Here is a 21,456-nt window from a genome sequence, read left to right as displayed (position 1 = left end):
TGCTAGAGAAGAAGTACAAGTTAGTTCTGGGGTGATCAATCTGACTCAATAAAAACAAAATGATCAAAGCCAATGGATGACTGGTTTGCAATGGGCCATCAATAGGGGATGTCAAGTAAAGGCAATTCAAGGAAAAATGCGGTCCGGTACCCTGATTTTGGGGAGAGAGAACTAAGACAAACATCACAGTCAACTCGCACCACTCGCCCATTGAATTTTTAATAATCAAGTGATTTTGAGCGAGTTGTATTACAAACCCCTACTAAATAAGCATGTTTGGTGTTAATCAGTGAACGCACTATCAAATTGGCTCAATACTAAAATACTAATTGCCTAGACGAGCATGTAAAATGGAAAAAAATGTCAAAATCCAATGCATGCACAGTGCGGTTTGGCTGGGCATGTTGTCTTTGATTTTATTCCATGGAATAACGTCAGTTGTCCATGAACGCGTTTACTTGACTAGCCCTATAGTATTTCATCATTGGTCACCTTATTCTTCTTTCCTTTCTCGCCACTTTCTTTTCCTCAATTGGTTGTTGATAAACAAACCCAACCCAGGTGCCTGTATGAAGTGTATGTAGAAAGAAGGCAGGGACTCCCTTAGGGTCAATTCAAACTCGGATTCAGGAGCCGACCATGAGTCTCTGGCCTGCCCTGATAGGGCTCCTCTTCGTCCTGATCCCGCCCCTTGAAGCCGGCTTAAGTCTGTCCATTCCACCTTGGGAGGTGGCCCAGCTCTTGGGTGAGTCAAGGGTCGGTTGAGGTGGGACATTTTCGAAAATCTATTCACTGGTTGTCATTTCCTTGTTTAGGTTCGAGTCGCGAGTTGAGTTTGGTGCGCCATGGGCGTTTCCATTGGTCGGCTATCAGGTTCACCATCCAATTGGCCGAGAATAAGGATAAATTGTTCTTGGCTTGGCAGGCCTCGGATCAGGTGAGAACAACCAGTCCAGCTGATTCAGGTTAGCCTGTGGAATCGGTCCGTGATGTGTGAAACATGGTAGATCAGAGAGAGGAGTGAGCCTGGATAGGCCAGCCGCTTTTTTCCTCCCTACTCGAACCTGTAAAAAATCCCCGAATGGCGAAAAGCATGACGGAACCAGAATATTACGATGAATCGACATCATCTGAGAAAACTGGAAAATTTGCTTATTAAATTATCATTCGTTTTCGTTTCAAGCATAATTTCAAACCGTATAATAGCCCTTTTTGGATCGAAATTCTAAAACCATTGCTAGATCTAACATGTAAGTCATTCCCATGATGTTTGTGCAACAGAAGGTTCATGTTGAGTCTATGAAAAGCATGCCTTTTCAAAATTGTCGGTCGAAGTTTCCCAAAAGCAAAGACAATCTTATTATCAAAAATTTTCATACTTCTTCATATTTCGCTTCTTTTCGATTAATACTGTGTTATATGACACATTTTTTTCGAACAATTTTAGCTCAATGTCTTGACACTTCTGTGGCAAAATACCATATCTATCCTTTGTGAAAAAATTTTGGCCTTAAAACATAGACATTAAACTCTCAAATACGAAATATTATTTCGCTCTCTAATTATGTACAATTCCCCGTTAGATAAAGGCATAATCGGACAAGCATTAATTGACTTTTGAGTGGAATCTCATCATTGTATCAATGATATTTACATGATCTTACTGGTCGGTGTGTTCATTCAATTCGTTGAATGATTCAAAATGTTGTACCAGTACAGGGCTCTAAAGCTTTAGTGTCCTTGACCAGTATTACAAATCAAGCATGCATAAATGTCCAGTTCGACATGCCTTCTAGATCGAATATGCCATCAAGATCACGACTAGCGATCCCGTGGCCTTGCCCCAGCCTCATTTGAACATATCTCATCGAGGCCTCGTACCTACCCGGCCTTCGACATGGCGGGTCAGCTTACCTTGTAGTCATCGTAAAAGCGCCCTGATCACGCTCAACCTGGAAATCGGCCTGAGTGGATCCAGTTTGGAAAGTGGAGCTCAAACTATTGTCCTGACCCGCACCAAACAATGTCAACGATCGAGCCCGGGATCTCAAGGGGAAGTTTTTTCGCAAATGATCGAACCGGATCGGACACCGCCTCATATTGTGTTTGCGAGTGTGGTGTTGGCCGCCCTTTTGCTGGCCTTGATGTTGGCCTTGATCATTGTGGGGCTTCATATTCGGGCGGGGCGGTATATCAAGGCTCGTCAAGGGAAATCATTGGCTTTGCACGACATGGCCCTTAATCAGTATCAGCCTGTGGGTCAGGGTGAGGAGCCATTATCTCATCATCCCCCAGTTCATCATCTCCTCCCAGGCCCAATCCCAAGTATGACAGAATATGAACTTATATAACTTTCACCATCATGATTAACTCACCTGCTTGGCTCTCTTGATCAGATCCGAATTCTCAAATGATGTCGGCTCACTTAGATCGACCCCCGTCACAAATGTCATATCCGCATGGCTCGCATGCCGTTCCACCTCCCGTCTTATTGAGTGGGGTGGGCGGTTCCATGGATCTGATGTCGGATGCGGAATCTCGTGTCACTGAATGGGTCAACTCTCAACAGAGAAGGAGCATGCCCCATCAGAGTTTACCGCCTTTCGAGGAAATGTATGATCCCAAGGAACCCGAAGAAGTCATGGCCATGCTGGAGATTGACCGGCTTCGATTGCGATTAGGTCAATTGCTTCAGGAGGGCACTTTCGGGCGAGTGTATCAGGTATGTGTTTGAAGTGTATAAATCAACTCTCCATTTTGATAGCGCTTACAATTACACCATAGTGACTGTATCGAATTTTTTAAATGAGATCATATGTGTTTTCCGTTCACACAGGGAACCTTATTAACGGCCGATGCGGAACCGGAGATCGATGTGGTGGTCAAAACCGTAGTTGCGGGCTCTTCAGCGTCTCAATGCGCGCTCTTGATCAAAGAGGGTGTGGCTTTACAAGGGATTGCGAATAATCACGTCCACACCCTAATTGCCACCACATTCGATGGCACGTCACCGATGCTGGTCTACCCTTATCTATGTCATGGGAATCTCAAGAAATTTCTCAATAGTAACAACCAAACCGGCCTTTCCACTCATCAAGTCGTAAGTTTAGGACTTCAGATGCTTCGAGCCGTTCAACATCTTCATAAGCGCAAGATCATTCACAAAGACATTGCCACCCGAAATTGCGTGTAAGTTCTTTGATTTGAATCGATTTTCTTTCTTGTGAATTGTTCGTAAATAATGAACGTTGCTCATTGACCTTCAGATTGGGCGAAAATCTCAACCTTCGCTTGGGCGATAGTGCTTTGAGTCGGGACCTTTTTCCATCCGATTATCACTGCTTAGGAGACAATGAGAATCGACCGCTCAAGTGGATGCCCATTGAGGCTATTGTTCAGAAAAAGTACTCCCGAGCTTCAGATGCAGTACGTTCTCAATCACTCATATTACTTTTCAAGTGCTGTTTCAAATGATCATATTTTTATTTTCATTTTCTAGTGGTCTTTTGGAGTATTCATGTGGGAGTTGATGACCCGAGCGCAGCAGCCCTTCTCCGATATCGATCCATTCGAAATGGAATCCTATTTAATAGAAGGATATCGTCTTCATCAACCGATGAATTGCCCTGATCAGCTTTACTCAGCTTTAACCTCGTGTTGGTCTGGCATTCCCGAGAAACGGGCCTCCGTTCACCATTTGTATTCGCATTTACAGAGTCTTCAAACGCAACTCCAACAATTTGTATGAGTTAATGTGCATTTTCTCTTTTTTCCTATGTCAGTGAATGTTAGCTGAAAATAGTATAAATATAATTGTCACAGCCATATCACACTGTTAGTTGAGAAGACTCGAGTTCCAACACTTCACACGCTTGTTCATCAACCAGTGGAGTCTGTAAAGTGAGGAGTTCATCTTCAGCTTTTTTCCGAGCTAAGGCTCGATCGTGAAGTTTGAGCACCAAGAATCCTCTCAATGTGGCCAACATGGCGAAAAAGCTCAAGGCGATCATCAATCCCATCACACCGTGCCATCCCACTTGTTGACTTATCAGGCCAATAATGGGTCCTTCCACAATGGCTCCGATACTGCCAATCCCATTGACCAAACTGGTCACACCCGCCCCAGTGTTCGAGCCATATTTTTCGCCAATCATCATGGTCACGGATCCGGTGAGTAAAGAATCAGGACCGCAGTTGGCCGCTCCCACCATCAGGAGCAAGACACTGCAGTAGATTGTACCCCAGGAAGCGATGAACGCGATCAGAGTGAAGCAAACTGTGCCCAGCATCAACATGAGAAAGATTCCCCATAAAGGTTGGTGTTTGGTACAGTGATCCACGAGCAAGCCGAGAATGGGTCCGCCTAAGATACCCCCCACATCGAACATGGTGGAGAAGAGACCACCCGCAGTCTGGGAATATTTGAGATGATCAATAAGATACAGCGGCAACCACATGTGCATACAATAGCGGACGAATTTCAGACAGAACACAGCCATTGTTACATCGGCCACACCCGGGATACTCAACAAGAACGCGTATGATTGACGTTTCTTGTCCTTGGCAAGATGTGTGGGAGACACGTAAGTCTTGCCCGGGATCTCCAAGAGCATATCCTTGGGTCCAAGGAGGAACAACAGATTAAAAGTAGCCATGATTAGCCCGGCAATACCCGCTGGGACATAAACCCATGGCCAACCGGCTTTTTCTTGAATATAAATGGCCAGTCCGGTCCCAAGTAACGATCCGGCGTATTGAGATGTGCTGATGATGCCGAATACCGAGCTCAGCCTCGAATCGACGAACCAAGAACTCAGCATCTTGGTACATGCCGGCCACAAAGGAGCTTGCCCGGCTCCACTGATGAAGAGACACACACAGATGACGTAGAAGCTATTGCCGATGCCGATCATCATCATGGCTAAGCTAGCCATGCTCAGGCATAATGCAATCAGATGACGTGGAGGGATCCGATCCCACACATGGGAACACAAGATTTGTACCCCCGAGTAAGGCAAAAGTAAAGCCAAGTCCAACCAACCCAATTGGGTTTTGGTCAAGGAAAGATCTAGTTCTAGCTTGGGTTTGACGATCCCCAAGGGTTTTCTGAGGCAGTAGGTCACACAATAGGTGACCCAAACCAGGCCAAAAATGAGGCATTGGTAGTTGCGGACGAGATTCATCTTGATAAGCGTGGAAGATTAGCTAGCTCTCTTGGTAAAAGAACTCCATGGTGGCTTCGGACACGATGTCCGGCAATCGATCCCCAGAAGAAGGGATCAAGAATGGGTCCTTGAGAAACCCAGCCACTTGTTGGTGGCTTGGCTTCTCATCCGGCAACGTTCTGCAAAGACAAGGGTTGGTAGAAATAGTTGGCGCTCGATCTCTTATCGCAATTACGGTTGGAAGATAAGCCGACAGATAAATGGGTTTGGATATCTGCATATGGTCTGCCACTAGTTTTATGGGTTTACTCACGAGGTCAGTTTTTCGCGAGGAACGTCTAGGAAGTTTAATAGGACTTGAGGTACAGGGTTCATGCGCACGAAATATTGTATGTAGTTTTCCAATCCACTTCGTCTTTGTTCCAAGACTTTATGGCTGGTGTTCCGCAGCTTCTTTGGAGGAAACTCCGGAGTACGATAACTATGCCGAAGCTATGAAAGAAAATGCATGCTACAATTGCTAATTGCTTCAAGCTCAACTATTTCTATCAATATACGTAGAGCCCTTCAGATGGATGGAACAGTCTTAGGCTACAGAGAAGTGTAAATATTGCATGCAGTGACAAACACTTGACGAAAATAAAAAAAAACACAAGTGGCGGCCACAATCAGGATAGAAATACAGCCTGCAAATGCTTCAGATGACAGAACATTTTTACAAATCGATTTGTCCTATTTCATAAGATGTTTGTTAGGAATTGGTTGACATGCGGCTTACCTCTTGATGCAAGGACAAGAATTGCGAATATCGCTTGTCTAAGCGCGAGTATGTCCCATAAATCGAGACCTCGATTTGATACACGTAATAAGGCTTGTGCTGGACGAGTGTGCCCCTCGAAGTCTCGACCTTACTGGACTCGACCAAGTTGTATCGGGGAATGAATACCCGCAGGAACATGATGAGAAGAGTGACAAGACTCACACCAACTTGTTTCGGGCCTCCTCGGCTTCTTCGAGTCAAGGGTCAATTGGGGGCTAGAAGGCATGGCGATTGGTCTCAGAAATATTAAAAGCCTGACAAAAATGGCCGCACGTGCTCTCCTAATAATCGCGATCAGATGTGTTGATTAAACTACCTGGATGCATGGGTGGTTGGTGGGTAGGCTTTCGCTTTTGCCAGGTCCGTTGAGGACGTAGCTTTCCAATGATAATTCGCTCTATGTGGATGGAAGAATGGATACACACATACACACAATAGCCTAGGCCTGAAGAACTTTGCCTAACGTAACAAGAAGTAGCAGGATAGCAAACGCCTGGATCGGCAATTGGCTGGACAGCTGGCAGGCAACTGGCAGGCAAACTGTCTATTCAGTCAGGTTCAAGGTTCAAGGAGATTTAATCATGGGAGTTCCAGTCGAAGATTGAGATTGCCGATGACTGCAATGAGTAATCAATCACAGGGCGTTGAGCTAACGATTAGACCGATATTAAGACGGATCGACCGACAAATCGATAACCCAATCGGAAGGAATGATGTTCCAGATATCCCAAAGACTGGGCCACGCAACCTAGAATTTTATATCTGGCTGTCCAAGATCTTACCTTTAAATACGGCGGCTACTGAAATAGATTTGGTTCTATTTCTTGAGGGTATATTTTGTTTGAAGACGATAAGGGCCATGATCAGAATCCTTAAACTGTTAAGTGAATGAATAAATCTAATTGAATCTCGGGCAAATGATTATAGCATGTATTTCTGAAAATTGAAGAGTCTGTTCTAACATGAAAATGAAAGTCGGGTGCCAGGTTAATTTTGGGAGGGATGGCATTGATTTAGTATAAGATGAAAGAAAACACCTGAAAGAAATATCATTGAACAGAGAGGGTACCCGTGCGACTGCAGGATCCATCCGTGTTCCTTGGAGCGAAGCACCAACAACGGGTTGAGGGAGTAACGTCCCTCATTGACGACTCAAAGAGAGAACCTAGGACGAGTTGCCCAGAGAGAACGACAATTTAGGCCGAGCTTTGCCTTTGCCGAGGATTTTCATTTGCTCCTCTTTGGCGCGCTTATCTTCTTTCTTTTTGAGTTTCTGTTTCTCTTGCTCGATCTTCATTTGCTCCTCAATCATCCTGAGCCGCTCTTCGGCCTATTATGAAGAATGCATGGCAATAACAAATAAATATCGATCAACATTCCGGGCTATTCCACCCGTACTCACCATCTTTCTCTGTTGTTCCTCGATCTTCTTCTGATTGTCAGCCATGATTCTCTCCGCTTCCTCTCGACGTCGTCGATCCTCGTCCTGCAAAATGGATCACAATGAATACCGGCAGATTCGGCCTCGGTCACAACCCGACTTCAACTTGGGGTTAGAACGTGCATACGCAGCACAAGCAGTAAGCCAGTGACCTCTCTCATCACGATCGACTAGCCCAGGATCATCATCATCATCATCATCATCATCACCACCGGCAGGAGTACTCTCTTCCTCTTCCGGCTCTGCTTCACCTGTCTTGACCTCCACAACGACGGAAATATCCTCCTCCTCTGAGCACCATGCTGGACCGCATCATCAGGATCATCAATACAATATGGGCGCCCACAGTGGGCAGCCACAGATTGAGAGGGTCGATCCCGTTGAAAATACGCGTTGGAATCCGATCCGGATAGAGTTGAGTAGATGGAAGGATGGATGGACGGGGCTAAATCACGTCTTAATTTACAGAGACAGAAAAAAACATAATAATCGGGGAGGGTGATTGGGCTTTCCACTTGGGTGAGGCAAGCCAGTGAGTGAACTACCAACACGTTGTCGGGCGCTAAAATTAAGGGTGTCGTCCGCAAGTCCGATTAGATAGTTAGTCAGAGAGTCAAACGGGTCGGGGTATCTACCCCAAGTCCCACCTCACGGGCATCTCCCATGAGGTGGACGACCGTCGATTTAGGATCCCCCAGAACAATGATCTAGAGTTCTGTTCTAGCGCGATTGATCCTCAATAAATCGGGCCCGAGCGCTCATCGTCGCGGGTTCATGACCCGGGTCTTACCTCTCGTCTTTGGGCCTCTTCGAGTTGCTCTTGCTTGCGCTTCTCAATCTCTTGCAACATCTGGGCCTCCATGACCTTCTTGGCCTCTTCCACCCGTCTCAAGACCTCGGCTTCGATCTCCTCGCGTCGACGTTCCAATTCTTCCTCCACACGTTGGGCCACCAGCTCTTCAATGCGTTTGGTGGCCGCTTCCTCCACGGCTTTTTGTTCGGCTTCTTTCTGACGTCTGTCACCCGCACCAAATCAAATGGACCATCATGATAATACATTGGCTCTTACGGGAAATCAAAGTGCTCGATGCTCACCTTTGCCGTTCCATGTCGGCCATGCGTTCCACTTCCGTGAATTTCTTGATCTTATTCAACACCACTCCGGCTTGATGCTGGCCCGTGGGCGAGACCGGGGGCGGGGCCACCAAATTGGTCACGGTCATGGGCATGACCGCCTCGATGTCCGATCCGGATGAGCCCTCACCCAAGGCCTGGACCGAGGAGCTCGACGAGCTCGAGGACGACGAGCGATCCCGCCGTCGACGTCGACGCTCATCCCGGTCGCGATCCCGCCGGTGGCGTTTGTGTGAGGAGCGCGAGCGGCGACGACGGCGATGGTGATGGGCGGAGGAGCGGCGATCGCGTTGGCGGGAGCGACTCCGGCTGCGCGTGCGACTGCGCGAGCGGCGTTTGGCGGACGAGGACGCGGATTTGCCGTTCTCTTTGGCCGCTTTGCGATGATGCGATCGATGGGATCGATGAGTGCGTCCGGGACGATCGGGGCGGGCTGGCGGGCTGGCCGAGCGATCGCGAGAGGATCGACTCATGCTGGGCGGCTATGGGAAGGAGGGCGTGTTCGTTGAAGGGTCCTGGGGGCAGGGGGGCAGTGAGGGATTGGATGGCTCGATTAGGGGCATGTAGTTATTGTCGTCTTCTGACGGATTTTTGTTGTACGCGGAACATTGAGAGGTTGAGTTGACAACAGGCGGATTGAGAAACAAAATTCAAGGGGGTGGGAGGAGGTTAAAGACGTTGAAGACCTTCTTTTTGTCTTTTGGGGGTCTCTTTCCTGGTTATCTAATATTCCTGGGATTTACAGTTTTTCAATGGCTTATCAAACCTCTTTATCAACTCAAATTTGAGAGTGAATCAGTTCAACAAAAATTATGAATTACTAGTGATGGGATCAAAGGATAAACGTTATTCTCCACCGATTAGTTGGCGGTGATCATTTTTAAATTTGTGGCCAAATGTTAAAAGGTTTAGATAGAGACTTTAAGGGTTATTAATATCGTGTTAGGTTTGGTTGGGTTAGGTTAGGTAAGGTTAGTTTAGGTTTGATTAGGTCAGGTTAAGATTTAAAAAAGTAGCACCGCCAACTAATCGGTGCAGAATAACGTTTACCGGATCAAAGAAATTTTCAAAATCAGGATCGCCAGAAAACTCGGAAACGCAAAGCACCGCCGTTCCCAACGTACCTAAAAATCTAGGTTTGACCAAAATTGTAACCCTGGTTTGATAGAAGAAAAATCAGGGTTACTTTTTGTGACTGACTAACAGGTTTCCGATATTCGCCCAGTAATGTCAAATGCCACCAAAAATGTAAGTTTGTAGCCTTATGGTGCGTCTACACGAGAAACATTCTGTCACAAAGTTTGCTTTCCAATTTCAGAAATGTTTGGTATTTGACAAACAGTTCATCTCTGAGCCGTCTACTCGTGAAACTACTGGATCAAAACGATTTAACAAATATTTTGATTTAGATTTCTAATCAGATGGACTTGCAAGTGATCGTATCATTTCCCAATGGGTCTTTCATTCAATATTTATGTTATGCACAGTAAATAAAACGATAGTATCATGAACATTGGGAAGATTGAGGAATGAAATTTGAAAAAAACACTGATATGCACTATCTTGATGGGAATGTTTCGCTTTCCAAAAAGGTCCTTTATTTTGCCAATTTCAATCTGTGCGGTCATATGTTGGCTGAAACCGATTACTACCTGAAGGCATGTTTTGCCCCGTTCTATGAACTATACCATAAGCCACCTGATGATGCACTTTTAATAAAAAAAATTGCTTCTTGAAATGTTTTCAAAATTCATTTTGCCTATAACTCATAAACCAATTGATTGGCAACAAAAACCCGACCAATTTTCCAACTCATTATAATCGTGAATAAATGGACAAGGGTTCTCCAATACTATCATAAACTATTTAATAGCCGAGTATGGGTCGAAATATGACAACGATATATAGTTCAAAGGTTATGTCAGAAACGTTAACACAAATATAGTAAGAGCATTAAACATAAAGACCATTTGGATATTTATATGCAGTTAACATTACAGATGGCATTGATTAAAAAGAGTTCAGTTTTATAGAACAAATAAGGACCCGCCCACAAGAACAGACGGCATTTCACGGGAAAGGTGATGGTCATGGGCAGCTTTAAAGTAATGAGTCAGTGAGTGGGTAGGACCGTTGAGATCCGACTGATCTGGCTCTAATGGCTAAAACTGGCGGCGAGAAATGGACGAAAGAGCAGCCAAAAGTGGCTGGCTGGTCTGGATGCTGGGGTCTCAAGGGTGTATCTACGTAGAGGACCAAATATGGGCGTGTTGTGTCGGCCGAGGGCTGACTAATAACCGGCCAAGAACCTCCAGGTATGGCCGATGATTTTGTTGTCTCTGATGATCTGATCCAACTTGAATTGGATCAGTCTTCTTTGGACAAGGTCAAGGAATCCATCCATCTAGCTTTGTGTTGGCTCGCTCAAGTCTTGCTCACAGACAGATCTAAAGAAGGGGCCGGTCCATGACCGAGCTGAGTCCAGTGTGGGTGGGTTGACTGGGTCGACACTTCCATTGTCTGGACGGGAGGAGATAAATCTGGATTCCGGAGATAGGTGTTTTTGGTCGGTTGATCAATCGATCATCATTCCATCATTCAATCCTTGATAGGAGATGGAAGTGTGACTACTGAATTAAGAGGGGATGGGATGACATCTGATGACTTTGAACATTGATTGACAATCCAGGCCCCTTCCTACTCTAAGTTGAGGTTATCCTGCGTCAAAATGAACCACAATCAATACATTTTTCTCTGTTATAAACCATCATGGATACAAGAGTTAAGTTCTGTACTGGCTGAAAATGGACACCTTGTTTGAAGGGTGGAGGATGCTGTTGTCCATGAAATATTTGCTCTTTGGCAAACAAACTTTAAACATGTTCAAATCGAGCAATGTTTGTGAAATGCTGGTGAAATGCCAAACAATGTTTGTCAAATGGCTAATTATTTGCTGAATTATTTGCCGTGTAGACGCACCATTAGTTACAAGATCCAGTGATTATTTTGTTTGATCCATCAATATTAGTTACCCACCTTGAACTGGGGAATCACATTCCTAGTAGTAGTAAGAAAACCCACAAATGAGATTTACATTTCTGATAGCTACTGTCCCACGAATCTCATTTGTGGGTTTTCTTCATAGGTAACTTCATATGTAGATCAATGAAAGGCGCTGCAATTGCTTGTTCTTGTTCTGCTGTCCCTGTGGGGGCCAAAATTTTCCATGTGTAGTCAAGCTAGTTAGGACAACTATGGTACAAATTTGAATCGTTGACGGCTCATCCAAATTCAGAGTAGAAACCACTAATCAACTCCTTGTCAAGCAATTACTCCCGTCTAACACGCTTCATAAAACGTGTTTGAGTAAGTTGTCCAACCACATTTTTAAGAACGAAATTTTGAATGGTTTAGAATGGGGCTCAAGTTAAAGTTTTCATCCATTAGGTGGAAACACTTAACTGAAAGGCAAGGAACAAGCCTGGGTTGGGGCTGACCTCCAGAGGTGCTGGAATTACCTTGATTATGTAAAGCTGCAATCATGTTGCTCACAATCAAGCACATTGTTGGGAGATTGAAATAAAATTCCAAATGCCTTACCATTGCGTTGCAATTTTGAATACATTTTGTTACACTTTCGACATGCGTTGCTAAACAAAGGCAAACAATAGAGTATGTGATTTCCTCTACAAATGCCTGAATCTTTTTTTTACATTTTATGTGTATAATGCCCCAAAAAGCATGTTCTTATTATTCTACCGCTCTTTCTACCTGTATATTTGTAAGTTACAAAAGAAATTAAGATTAAAGAGGAATAACAAAGGTTTAATGAGAATAATTCAACTTGCCTGAAGCAAGATTTCACGAAATATCTTTGTCCCTTTTCCACCAGCGTCAGCTGACCTGAAATCATGCTCATGCGGTACAGCTCCTGTTGAGCTTAAGCATTCTAGTTATGCTTTTATATGTTCTTCTTACTATTTTTGACAACACCTGATGATAAAACCAACTTTTACCCTCCAAATCCTAGCACTCTACATCCAAGGACTAGGCCGGTCTGCCATATCAGGTCTGTGGTAGCAGACTGTCTCCAAAATTGCCAAGTAGAGAAAGTGCGGACACTACTCATGCAACCTCCAGACTCATTGCTTGTTAGTAATAGATTAGGTCTCAGGTTGGGGTTGCTGGTTTGAAAGAGAAATTGAGATTACAAAATAGTCCGACGAAAAGGGAAATATAGCATTAAATGACATATTTTCTTGGTGCCATTTCAAGGGCCAATGAATCCTAAATGGTATTTTTAACTGCAGATTGCAATAGCAACGTGTCAGTTAAATGGCTTAACACGTATTCTATTTGTTGGTAGCTTCATTTCTTTTCATTTTTCAATCAGGGATTTTTTGCGGATTCATTAAGTGTTAGTGGGACTTGAATCCCAAATTGATTTCAATTTTATTGCTGGAATTTGGGTACATCTTTAAATTTGCATCATTATCATCATGATATTATTTGACCCAAAAACCAGCAAGAGTTTTCAGATTTGATTGTCCTTTTCATTAAGAGTTAATTTGCAATCTTATTAAACGAACTAGAGATTCAAGGCAAGGTTCTGGATTCAATCAGAAGTTTCACTCACAATATCAAAGGATAGGAAGCAAATAGTTGAAGCTGGGTTTTCGGGGTAACTTAGTAAAATATTCAATGTCAAGTCAAGTGCTCCACAGGGCTTCATATTTGGCCCTCACCTTTTCATCATCTTCATTACATAACTTCATAACTTTGTTAATAAACTAATAATAATGTAAGCATCTCCTGCTATGGTGCTGCTTACACCTCGGTAAAAATCACCAAAAAGTTAACTAAAAGGCAAAAGAATTTATCAAAAAGGTCGAAAATAAGATATTCAATTTCAACTTATTTATTGAACAATAGTACGGTAATGGCGAAAAATTCAAACAAAGTAAACTCCAATCGAGTTCAAACGGTTCCAAGACAACACAACACACTGGAAAACTTGACGCAAGAAAACTCGTTTCATTAGTAATTTCATTCTTTTTTTTTGCGGACTTCCTCACCGCTACTGGAATTGGAATCCCAGCAGTACAAGACGAGAAATTCATTCATTTGACCAAACTTTATTGATATACATCATTTGATAGACCAACGAATTAGAGTTGGCTGATCTGGCTAGCCCTTGAATATAAGGTTGATTGGGAATTTTAGTCAAAAATTTGTCCAAGTCTGACTTAAACCCTACTACTGGATTAACACCTGCATACTTCCTATGAATATTAGAGGGCAGCAAATTGAACAATGAAGCAGCCCGAGAAAGAAGAGAGTTGGACTTCATTGTTCGAGTCAGAGAAACGACACTCACGAGATTTCTGAGATTTTTTTTGGCTCCCTTGCGGCTGCCTTGTGTGTGCAATGGGGATCGGCTTTGAACACATCTAGTTACGTGATTCTCAAAATCAACTTCCGAATTCAGGGAGCCAGTGAGTTGATGGCTCGTTTGTCTACTTTGGTTGAAACTGAGTACCGCAAGAGAGGTCGATCAGCCAGACATCCTGCTACCTAACTACCAATATGTGTTCAGAGCAAAGTCTCAACCGGCTTGGTTAGAGTAACTTTTCTCTGACAACCTTTATTTCGAACTAGCCTGGATTCTCGAAGGCTTTAGGGTGCTCTCAAAACGTACGTTCAACCTCAACGGTCACAGCAATTGGCCCTAAATCGAATTATTTCTTGAGTGTTTCCATAAAAGTGCCAACTGGGCTAAAATGAAACCTCTCTTTTATGGTTCAGAAGAATACGTTTAAAATTCAACGCAAGAAGTAACAAGTTTTCCTTTTTCTCTACTTCATAATATATTTGCGCATTTTCACATGCTGTATCATTAATGGCAAAAGCTGCAAATGCAGTCGTGTCATCACATTTATTTTTAAATATCTTTGAAATTGCAATGCAAGTGCAAAGACCAATTAATTGGAGCAGGTAATTTTTTTGGGTAAAAAATGCTAATTGGAATTCGAAAATGGGAGAATAATGCTCCCATTTTATGAAAAACAAATTATTTGCTGTGGTCAGAAACGATTTCAGTTTCAAAATTCAATTATATTTTGCACCCTTTGATAGGCAATTTTTAAAAAAAGTTTTATTGGAAAAACATCTAAAAACCATAAAAGAAAAATTGAAGCAGTTGTATTTATGATACTGCAAAGTTCAATTAATTTTGAACCCTAAAACTTTGAAGGGGACAACAAAAATGACATAAGTTATATTTGATCAAAAAACATACTATTCAGGATTTGAACAAGGGTTTCACACACAATTAATTATTGTTCTCATTGTCAAAAATGTTCTTCTTGGGTCACATTAAATCATAAAACTAAGATGATATGTATTTGTTGCGTGCATCATACTTCAAAGCAGATATTAGCAAGAGCTACACTAAGTATCTTTATCCATAAGACACAATAGTTGTCTTATCTTTTAGTTTGAATACTTTTTACTACTTTTGAACCTTGTGATTTGCTTTACCTCAAATATGTGTGGGGAGATACTTTTCGGAATTGAATGAAATGGAACAAAATATTGATGTTTTTTTGTAGAATACAGTGAAATCAACTGATACTTACATTTGATTAAAGATTGCAATTTGGTTCTTGCACCAGGGCGGACCATTTTAATTAATTTCTTTACTTAAGTTAGCCAACCCACAGCAGTTAACAATCTTTTTTGTGCCAAATGTCGGGGTAAATAAAGAAATTTTGTTAAATCTCCTTATGAATTGAAAAGGTGCTGGAATCAACCATTTTGCTTACTTAATATGAAGTAAACATTTCAATGGAAATCACTTTGTGACTATAGTGTATCAATTTCAGGGAATAGGATACGATTTTTTTGGTTTTTCTGCCCCTTTGCGCCCAAGCGCCATCTTTCGGATATGTAGGGATGTGTCAACCATAAAAATGCCACCGCTTTTTCAACCAACAATTGAACTTCTGTCTCGAAGCAAGCTTAAAGTTTTACCTTTTTATCGCTTCGAGCTCTATCCTTTTTGTGTGTGTAGCAGCTCCGCTTATTTCGACGCTATTGTTATTGACTCATGCCATAGCCAAAACTTCGACACATCCCTACGTAAGTCAAAAGGGGGCGCTCAAGTGCAAAGGGGTAAACAAAGACCCCCGTGAGCATGTCCTTTGGCAAATGGATCAAATGAAAGAACATTGTTAACAACGCAATGCTTAGTTCCCATGTGAGATTTTTTTCCTCTTCTTCCCTATTTGGCATTTTTTAGTGAAATAATGTTTGAAAAATGCTAGACAAGATTTCGCAATGATTGGAGTATGAAAATCGTGCTTGTTTAATGCTAAAAACCCGACAAATATTTATAAAAAAATTCAATGCAAACGGCATTGAAAAATGCTACCAGGCCAGCCTGACTGACAAATCTATGGTGAATATGTTCATGCTCACTGCTCTTTTCGCTATGCCTCATGCTGTATAGCCCAAAATGCAGAAATATATCCTTCATTGAGGCATCGTTGGCTAAACTGACAAAAACGTCTAGACCAGAATCATACCGGAGTAAATAAGTTATCCAAAGCCTGCAAGAACAGAACGTTTACTGGGTGACAGGAAAGAAAATAGAGAATGAGAGAGCTCCCATATTGGGAGGGACTAAAAAAGTTGGGACTGTACAGGGTTCAGAGAAGGTACAAAAGGTATCTGATACTGCGCGGTTTCAAAAGCATCCATGAGCTTTGTCCCAACCCAGGATTTAGGGTCAATTCTAGTGACTGTACAGGCCTAATGTGCGTTTTGAGAGCGCCTTCAAGCCCTTGAGAATCCAGTCTAGTTTGAACAATGAAGTTCACTTCTCTTCTTTCTCAGGCTCCTTCATTGTCTCATTTGCTTCCCTCAAATATTTGTAGGGAATACATAGGCCTTGTTGATGCAGTTGTATCTTTCAATTCAGGACAAATTTTTGACTAAAATTCCTGATCACCCCTACTTTCACAGACTAGCTTGGTCTGCCAAGTCAAATAGGGTCAGCTCTAAAACTAGGAAACTGAGTTATCCTATTCATGGAGTACATAAGTAGTGGAGTGAAAAGCTTGAATGTCTTCTATCAAGGTTTTGTAAAGTTATGCGTTACCTCCTGATCAGATGCATTCCCACTGAGACATACTCTATGAATTCCATCTTCATGTTCTAGCTCTCAGTTAGGAGGTAACGCAAAACTGAAACGTCCTCTACCGAGGTTTCAGAGAGCTTTCCACTCCACTACTACCGTACTCCATGTCCAATTTCTCGGCTTTCTTTGCGTTCCTTCTTAGTGAATGGAGGTACACCGTACAATAGAGCACGTTTTAAGTCTTATGGAGATCATCAGGACTAGGCTGCTTTCGATAAACTGGACAGATTGTTTTCTCTAAAACTATGTGATCTTGCTCTACTATTGACTTGTCAACCTCAAGCATTGCGCAGTATGATGACTAACACCTCACAAGACCTCTAAAAGCTAAGAAGGCGAATGTATCATCCATGTACTGGGTGCGTAATAATTAATCCAACACTCAATTATTGATGATTAATGTCAAGCTCTTTGTATCTATTGCTACTTGGCTCTGCGCATGTGCTAGCTTTACCATTACGACAGCTTTTTGTTTTAAAATTTTTCAAATCGGATGAAGGATGGCTTTGCAATTGCAAAAACGAATCAAGGTGTACGCCCTTCTTCGTGCAGGTCAAACTCCCACCGAAATTGCAAAGATGATCAAAGTGAACAGGAGCACAGTTTACGAGGTCAAGAAGAGGCTGGAGGCCGGCAGGAACCTTGAGAGGAAGTTCGGTCAGGGTCCCAAGAGCAAGATTGCACCAGATGCCATCAAGAATGCCATCAAGGCCGAGCCGCTCAAGTCCATGCATGCCCACCCCAAGGACATTGGGGTCTCTGAAGGTACAGTGAGAAACGCTGTCAAGGCCATGGGTGGCAAGTCCTTATTGAGGGTGGAGAGACCTCTGTTGACTCCAAAGATCAAGGAGACCCATCTCCAACGTTGCCAAGGACTTGTCAACAACCTGAAGTTGGCCCCCGCTGGCCGCATCATCATCTTCTCCGATGAGAAGACGTGGACCGTTGATCCAGTAAGAAACCGCAAGATTGACAGGTACATCAGCTTTTATGGAGACGTGGACGAGGAAATGCGTACTCTGACAACTACAAAGCACCCAGCAAGTGTGATGTCCTTGGGTTTCGTGGCCTCCAATGGTGCACTCATGCCTTTGATCTGGTTCCCGACGGGTTACTGCCTCACAGCTATGGACTACGTCAACATCCTGGAGTCCAAGTTCATGCCGTGGGTCACAGCCACATTCCCTGGCAAGAATGTGGTTTTACAGCAAGATGGCGCCCTGGCACACACCAGCAAGAAGGGCCAGGCATTTCTCTTGACCAACATTCCCTTCTGGGACAAGACCATATGGCCACCCTACTCGCCGGATGTAAATCCCTTGATTATTCTTTTTGGCTGCATGTTGAGTCCAAAACCTGTTGCGTTCGGCAACCAAATATTGAAGCCCTCAAGGCCGCCGTTAATGAGAACTGGGACTCCATATGTGAGTGTTGGATGAACTGTTATGCACCCGGTACGACCCAAAAGCCAAAACAATTTCAAGAAATAAATCGTCAGAACAAGGTTCCGTGAGACAGATTTTAAGGCATTGCGAATTTCTCAAGTTTGATAAGTCAATAAGTAGAGACAAATACTTTAAATGGAGACATAAAGTTTCCTCCAAAGGCAGGGTTTGATCCTACGACCTTCTTTGGATACATTAGACCACTCAACTACCATGGCCTTACTTTTAATTTCTATCATTTTAGTTTAATAACCTTACTTTTGGTGCATTTGGTCAGCAATACAATTTCATCAACCATTTGACCACTAGTAGAGAGGCTATTTACGCAAAATCGTCCTTAAGATCAAAGAGGGAAATCTATATCCATAGTAAAACATCGTTGTCATTTGATTATCACAAATGTGTGAAATAACATGTTTGAATGTGTTATTCAAAACGACGAAACCTAGGCATTGGTCATTCAGGCGTTGGTTTGGAGCCAATGACACAAGTCCAGAGTTTTTTTGGCCGTCAGAAGTCGCGTGGGGGGAGAATACCTAGAGGCCAGGGTGACAGAAAGATCAGCTCGCAAAACCTAAAGATTCATTAGCAAATCCCACAGACGCAGGGATTGTTTGATAAACAGATCTACAGTTTGAGAAACAAGAAGCTAGATTGCCAAATTAAAACCTCTGGACATTAAACAGCCCCATAAAGGTAACTGGTTTGTAAATTTCCTTCCTAAAACTTCTGAAATCAAATGGTCTTCCCCTTAACCTGGTCAACCTGAAGAAATTGGTAGCAAATTACTTGAAGTTATTTATGCTTATCTGAACCTTTCTATCAATATCAGATTCAAGTGCTCATGGAGAGTAAGTGGGCTACAATTAGAGGGCTAGTCAGAGAAGCAACACCCACGAGATTTCTGATATTTTTTTTGGCTTGCTTGCGGCTGCCTGGTGTGTGCCATAGGGATTGGCTTCAAACACATTTAATTACCTGATTCTCAAAGTCAAGTTCCAAATTCAAGGAGCCAGTGAGTTGATGGCTCATTTGTCTGCTTTGGTTGGAACTGAGTAACCCAAGCAAAGCCAATCAGCCCGACACCCTGCTGCTCAACTACCAAAATGTGTTCAAAGCAAAGCCTCAAGTGGCTTGGTTGGAGTGACTTTTCTCTGACAAGCCCTCTAGCTTCAATAAATCAAAAAAAGGAGAAGGTGACAACACTAGGTACCTGTGCAAGGCGTTTTGTTCAACCCCTGACTTCTGTGCTACGCCATGCAGCTTTGAGCTTTGTTGGGACATCTTCACCCTAAGTCCCCCTGGTTCAATCATTAGAGGGTGATCTTGACTTGTGCCATTGCAAATTTGAAAGAAATGATCATAATGGTCGGTTAAAAACACGACTATAACTTAAATTTGAGCAGGGGGATTTTAATTTTAATAAAATTTTCATTTTACTATGTTTGCCAAGAAAAGCAATCAAGCTAGATTGAATGCCATTGCACAGGTCTCCCAAATGAACCGTGAAGGGTTAGTAGTGTAGGAACACACCATATATGCGCATTGAAAAGAGAGCCTGCTTTAGGCTGTTGGAAACAGGAAGAGACAATTCCTTCCTGAAAACAGTAATTATTTCTCAGCCTTATGATTTACATTCATTTGTCCTTTATCTCTCACTTTGAGTAATCAGTAATATAGTTGTGGGAACCTCTAACATTCTTACTCCCTGTCATCATGTTTTGGCCTGCTTATGGACAATTGAAAATTATATAAAGAAAAGTGAGAAAAAAAACTGTTAACCATAGTCTCTGATGACTAGGGAGGGGCAAAAAGTGCAAATCAGCAAAGTCTTTTAGAGACAAAAGATGCCAAAAATAAGGCTGATAGTCCAAAAAAAGTCCAAATGTGTAAAAAAAAAGGTACAAAGAGAATCACCAAAGAAAGGATTTTCAAATATATGTTCCAAAGTAATGTCAAATTGTAAGGCATACTCTTAAAAAGCCAAGTTTTGCCTCATTTTAGGATAAAATAGACATAATTGGTCACAAAATAGTTCCCCTTGTCTATTTCTGTTTTTTTAGCAGTAATGAAGTGATTTTGAGTAATTGTGTTATAAACCCCAACAAAATGAACATGTTTGGTGCAACTTGGGTAACACTATCAAAGTGGCTTAATAAAACAATGCTATTTGCTTAGACAAGCAAGTAAAATGAAATAAATTTTAAAATATAGTGCATGCACAGTGCATTTGCATGGGTATGTTGTCTTTGATTTTGCTCCATGGAATATCCTCAGTTGTTTATGAATGCGTTCACTTCACAAGCCTAATAAGGGTTAAATGAAATCATCAGACATTTGGTTCTATGATTTCAAAGTTTGTTCTGACCATGTTTTGAATCATAACTTGTAAAATACGTGTAGAATTTGTAATTGGAGTTTAAATGTTCAGCTCATTTGCCCTATTCTATTTGAGAGGTTGTCATACCACTACACATATATGTTTACTGGTCCTTTGAGAATTTAGTAGATACACTCAATTCAAGTTATCTTGTGCAACTAATGCGAGCAGCCACTTTTGGCTCTTTTTAGAAAGATGTTTACAACTACTACCTACCCGTTCTCTTGTTGGTAAAATAAGCCCACAAAACTAAGTTGTTTTAAAACCAAGGGTCGAAATTGATTATGGTCTTGGTCATGTAAATGCCGGGTTTCAAACAAACAACGGAATTATTTTAAGGGGATCTCCTTTTTTTTCTTTTGCATATATCACATCAGGGAGACTCTTTCCAGACAGGTTATTAACCTTTCGCAACGACACTCATAAAGCCCTTAAGGTGCTCTATGGCCACTTATAAACCTGCCAGGGCTGTACTGCGGCCATGCAGTATAAGGACTAGTCTATGCCAGACACAAAGCGAAAATTCGCATAGACTAGTCGGCCTCCGCCAGGGCAGCCTCCTGTCTTCTTGGCATTCCTCCATTTCTGTGACTAAATTTCTAGCTTTTCCGTCATCGTGGGATTTTTCTCCCCCCCCCTAGCTCGTTCAATACCTTGGGATAACTCGTGTTAGGGATGAGCCTTCAAAACTCAACGGGTTCTACAAAACAGTTAGTTTAAGTCAATGTGGACTTTGTGCATTAAACATGAAATTATCAATCTGTGTTATACCTCTCAGAGTTTTGTTCTGGGAGGAAATATTTTCTTTGACATATTTTCTTTCAAAATATCTGATTTTGTTAACCCCTTGACGACTAGTTAAGAAAGGTGA

General features: G+C 42.5%; 4 protein-coding genes across 6 annotated transcripts; 1 reads left to right on the top strand and 3 right to left on the bottom strand.

Moving 5' to 3' along the window:
• The first annotated feature begins 380 nt into the window (after positions 1-380).
• On the top strand, positions 381-3,827 carry LOC131879350 (tyrosine-protein kinase Dnt-like). Its single transcript, XM_059225649.1, has 7 exons — positions 381-745; positions 816-937; positions 1,797-2,325; positions 2,397-2,722; positions 2,837-3,189; positions 3,267-3,426; positions 3,500-3,827. The coding sequence occupies exons 1-7, from the start codon at positions 640-642 to the stop codon at positions 3,746-3,748; spliced, it is 1,845 nt and encodes a 614-aa protein (XP_059081632.1). The 5' UTR covers positions 381-639; the 3' UTR covers positions 3,749-3,827.
• On the bottom strand, positions 3,740-6,548 carry LOC131879351 (glucose-6-phosphate exchanger SLC37A2-like). 3 transcript variants are annotated; one of them, XM_059225650.1, is made up of 4 exons: positions 6,302-6,548; positions 5,944-6,200; positions 5,479-5,657; positions 3,740-5,344 (listed from the first exon to the last, which is right to left on the bottom strand). In XM_059225650.1, exon 4 carries the CDS (start codon positions 5,181-5,183, stop codon positions 3,828-3,830), a length of 1,356 nt encoding a protein of 451 aa, XP_059081633.1. In that variant the 5' UTR covers positions 5,184-5,344; positions 5,479-5,657; positions 5,944-6,200; positions 6,302-6,548; the 3' UTR covers positions 3,740-3,827. The 3 variants fall into 3 exon arrangements, with proteins under 3 accessions (XP_059081633.1, XP_059081635.1, XP_059081634.1); XM_059225652.1 differs by lacking the exon at positions 5,479-5,657; XM_059225651.1 differs by lacking the exon at positions 6,302-6,548 and having other exon boundaries at positions 5,944-6,295.
• On the bottom strand, positions 5,206-6,123 carry LOC131879601 (sorting nexin-24-like). Its single transcript, XM_059225960.1, has 3 exons — positions 5,944-6,123; positions 5,479-5,657; positions 5,206-5,344 (listed from the first exon to the last, which is right to left on the bottom strand). Exons 1-3 carry the CDS (start codon positions 6,121-6,123, stop codon positions 5,206-5,208), a joined length of 498 nt encoding a protein of 165 aa, XP_059081943.1.
• A 344-nt stretch (positions 6,549-6,892) lies between the features above and the next one.
• Positions 6,893-9,145, bottom strand: LOC131879354 (arginine and glutamate-rich protein 1-like). Its single transcript, XM_059225654.1, has 4 exons — positions 8,522-9,145; positions 8,217-8,442; positions 7,388-7,471; positions 6,893-7,315 (listed from the first exon to the last, which is right to left on the bottom strand). Exons 1-4 carry the CDS (start codon positions 9,031-9,033, stop codon positions 7,151-7,153), a joined length of 987 nt encoding a protein of 328 aa, XP_059081637.1. The 5' UTR covers positions 9,034-9,145; the 3' UTR covers positions 6,893-7,150.
• Positions 9,146-21,456: the final 12,311 nt, after the last annotated feature.

This window comes from Tigriopus californicus, chromosome 4 (genome assembly GCF_007210705.1).
Source record: "Tigriopus californicus strain San Diego chromosome 4, Tcal_SD_v2.1, whole genome shotgun sequence".
Lineage (NCBI taxonomy): Eukaryota > Metazoa > Arthropoda > Copepoda > Harpacticoida > Harpacticidae > Tigriopus > Tigriopus californicus.
This window is presented reverse-complemented; position numbering and strand designations above follow the sequence as displayed.

Excerpts from the sequence above, each read along its gene's own strand:
- LOC131879350 (XM_059225649.1), top strand. The coding sequence starts at position 640 with ATGAGTCTCTGGCCTGCCCTGATAGGGCTCCTCTTCGTCCTGATCCCG. Across the intron at positions 938-1,796 it reads CTTGGCAGGCCTCGGATCAG|ATCGAATATGCCATCAAGAT; the intron begins GTGAGAACAACC and ends CATGCCTTCTAG. Across the intron at positions 2,723-2,836 it reads CTTTCGGGCGAGTGTATCAG|GGAACCTTATTAACGGCCGA; the intron begins GTATGTGTTTGA and ends CCGTTCACACAG.
- LOC131879351 (XM_059225650.1), bottom strand. The coding sequence starts at position 5,183 with ATGAATCTCGTCCGCAACTACCAATGCCTCATTTTTGGCCTGGTTTGG.
- LOC131879601 (XM_059225960.1), bottom strand. The coding sequence starts at position 6,123 with ATGTTCCTGCGGGTATTCATTCCCCGATACAACTTGGTCGAGTCCAGT. Across the intron at positions 5,658-5,943 it reads TCTTGTCCTTGCATCAAGAG|CTTCGGCATAGTTATCGTAC; the intron begins GTAAGCCGCATG and ends TTTCTTTCATAG. Across the intron at positions 5,345-5,478 it reads CCTCGCGAAAAACTGACCTC|AACGTTGCCGGATGAGAAGC; the intron begins GTGAGTAAACCC and ends TTGTCTTTGCAG.
- LOC131879354 (XM_059225654.1), bottom strand. The coding sequence starts at position 9,033 with ATGAGTCGATCCTCTCGCGATCGCTCGGCCAGCCCGCCAGCCCGCCCC. Across the intron at positions 8,443-8,521 it reads GCCGACATGGAACGGCAAAG|ACGTCAGAAAGAAGCCGAAC; the intron begins GTGAGCATCGAG and ends TGCGGGTGACAG. Across the intron at positions 7,472-8,216 it reads AAGAGGCCCAAAGACGAGAG|GACGAGGATCGACGACGTCG; the intron begins GTAAGACCCGGG and ends TCCATTTTGCAG.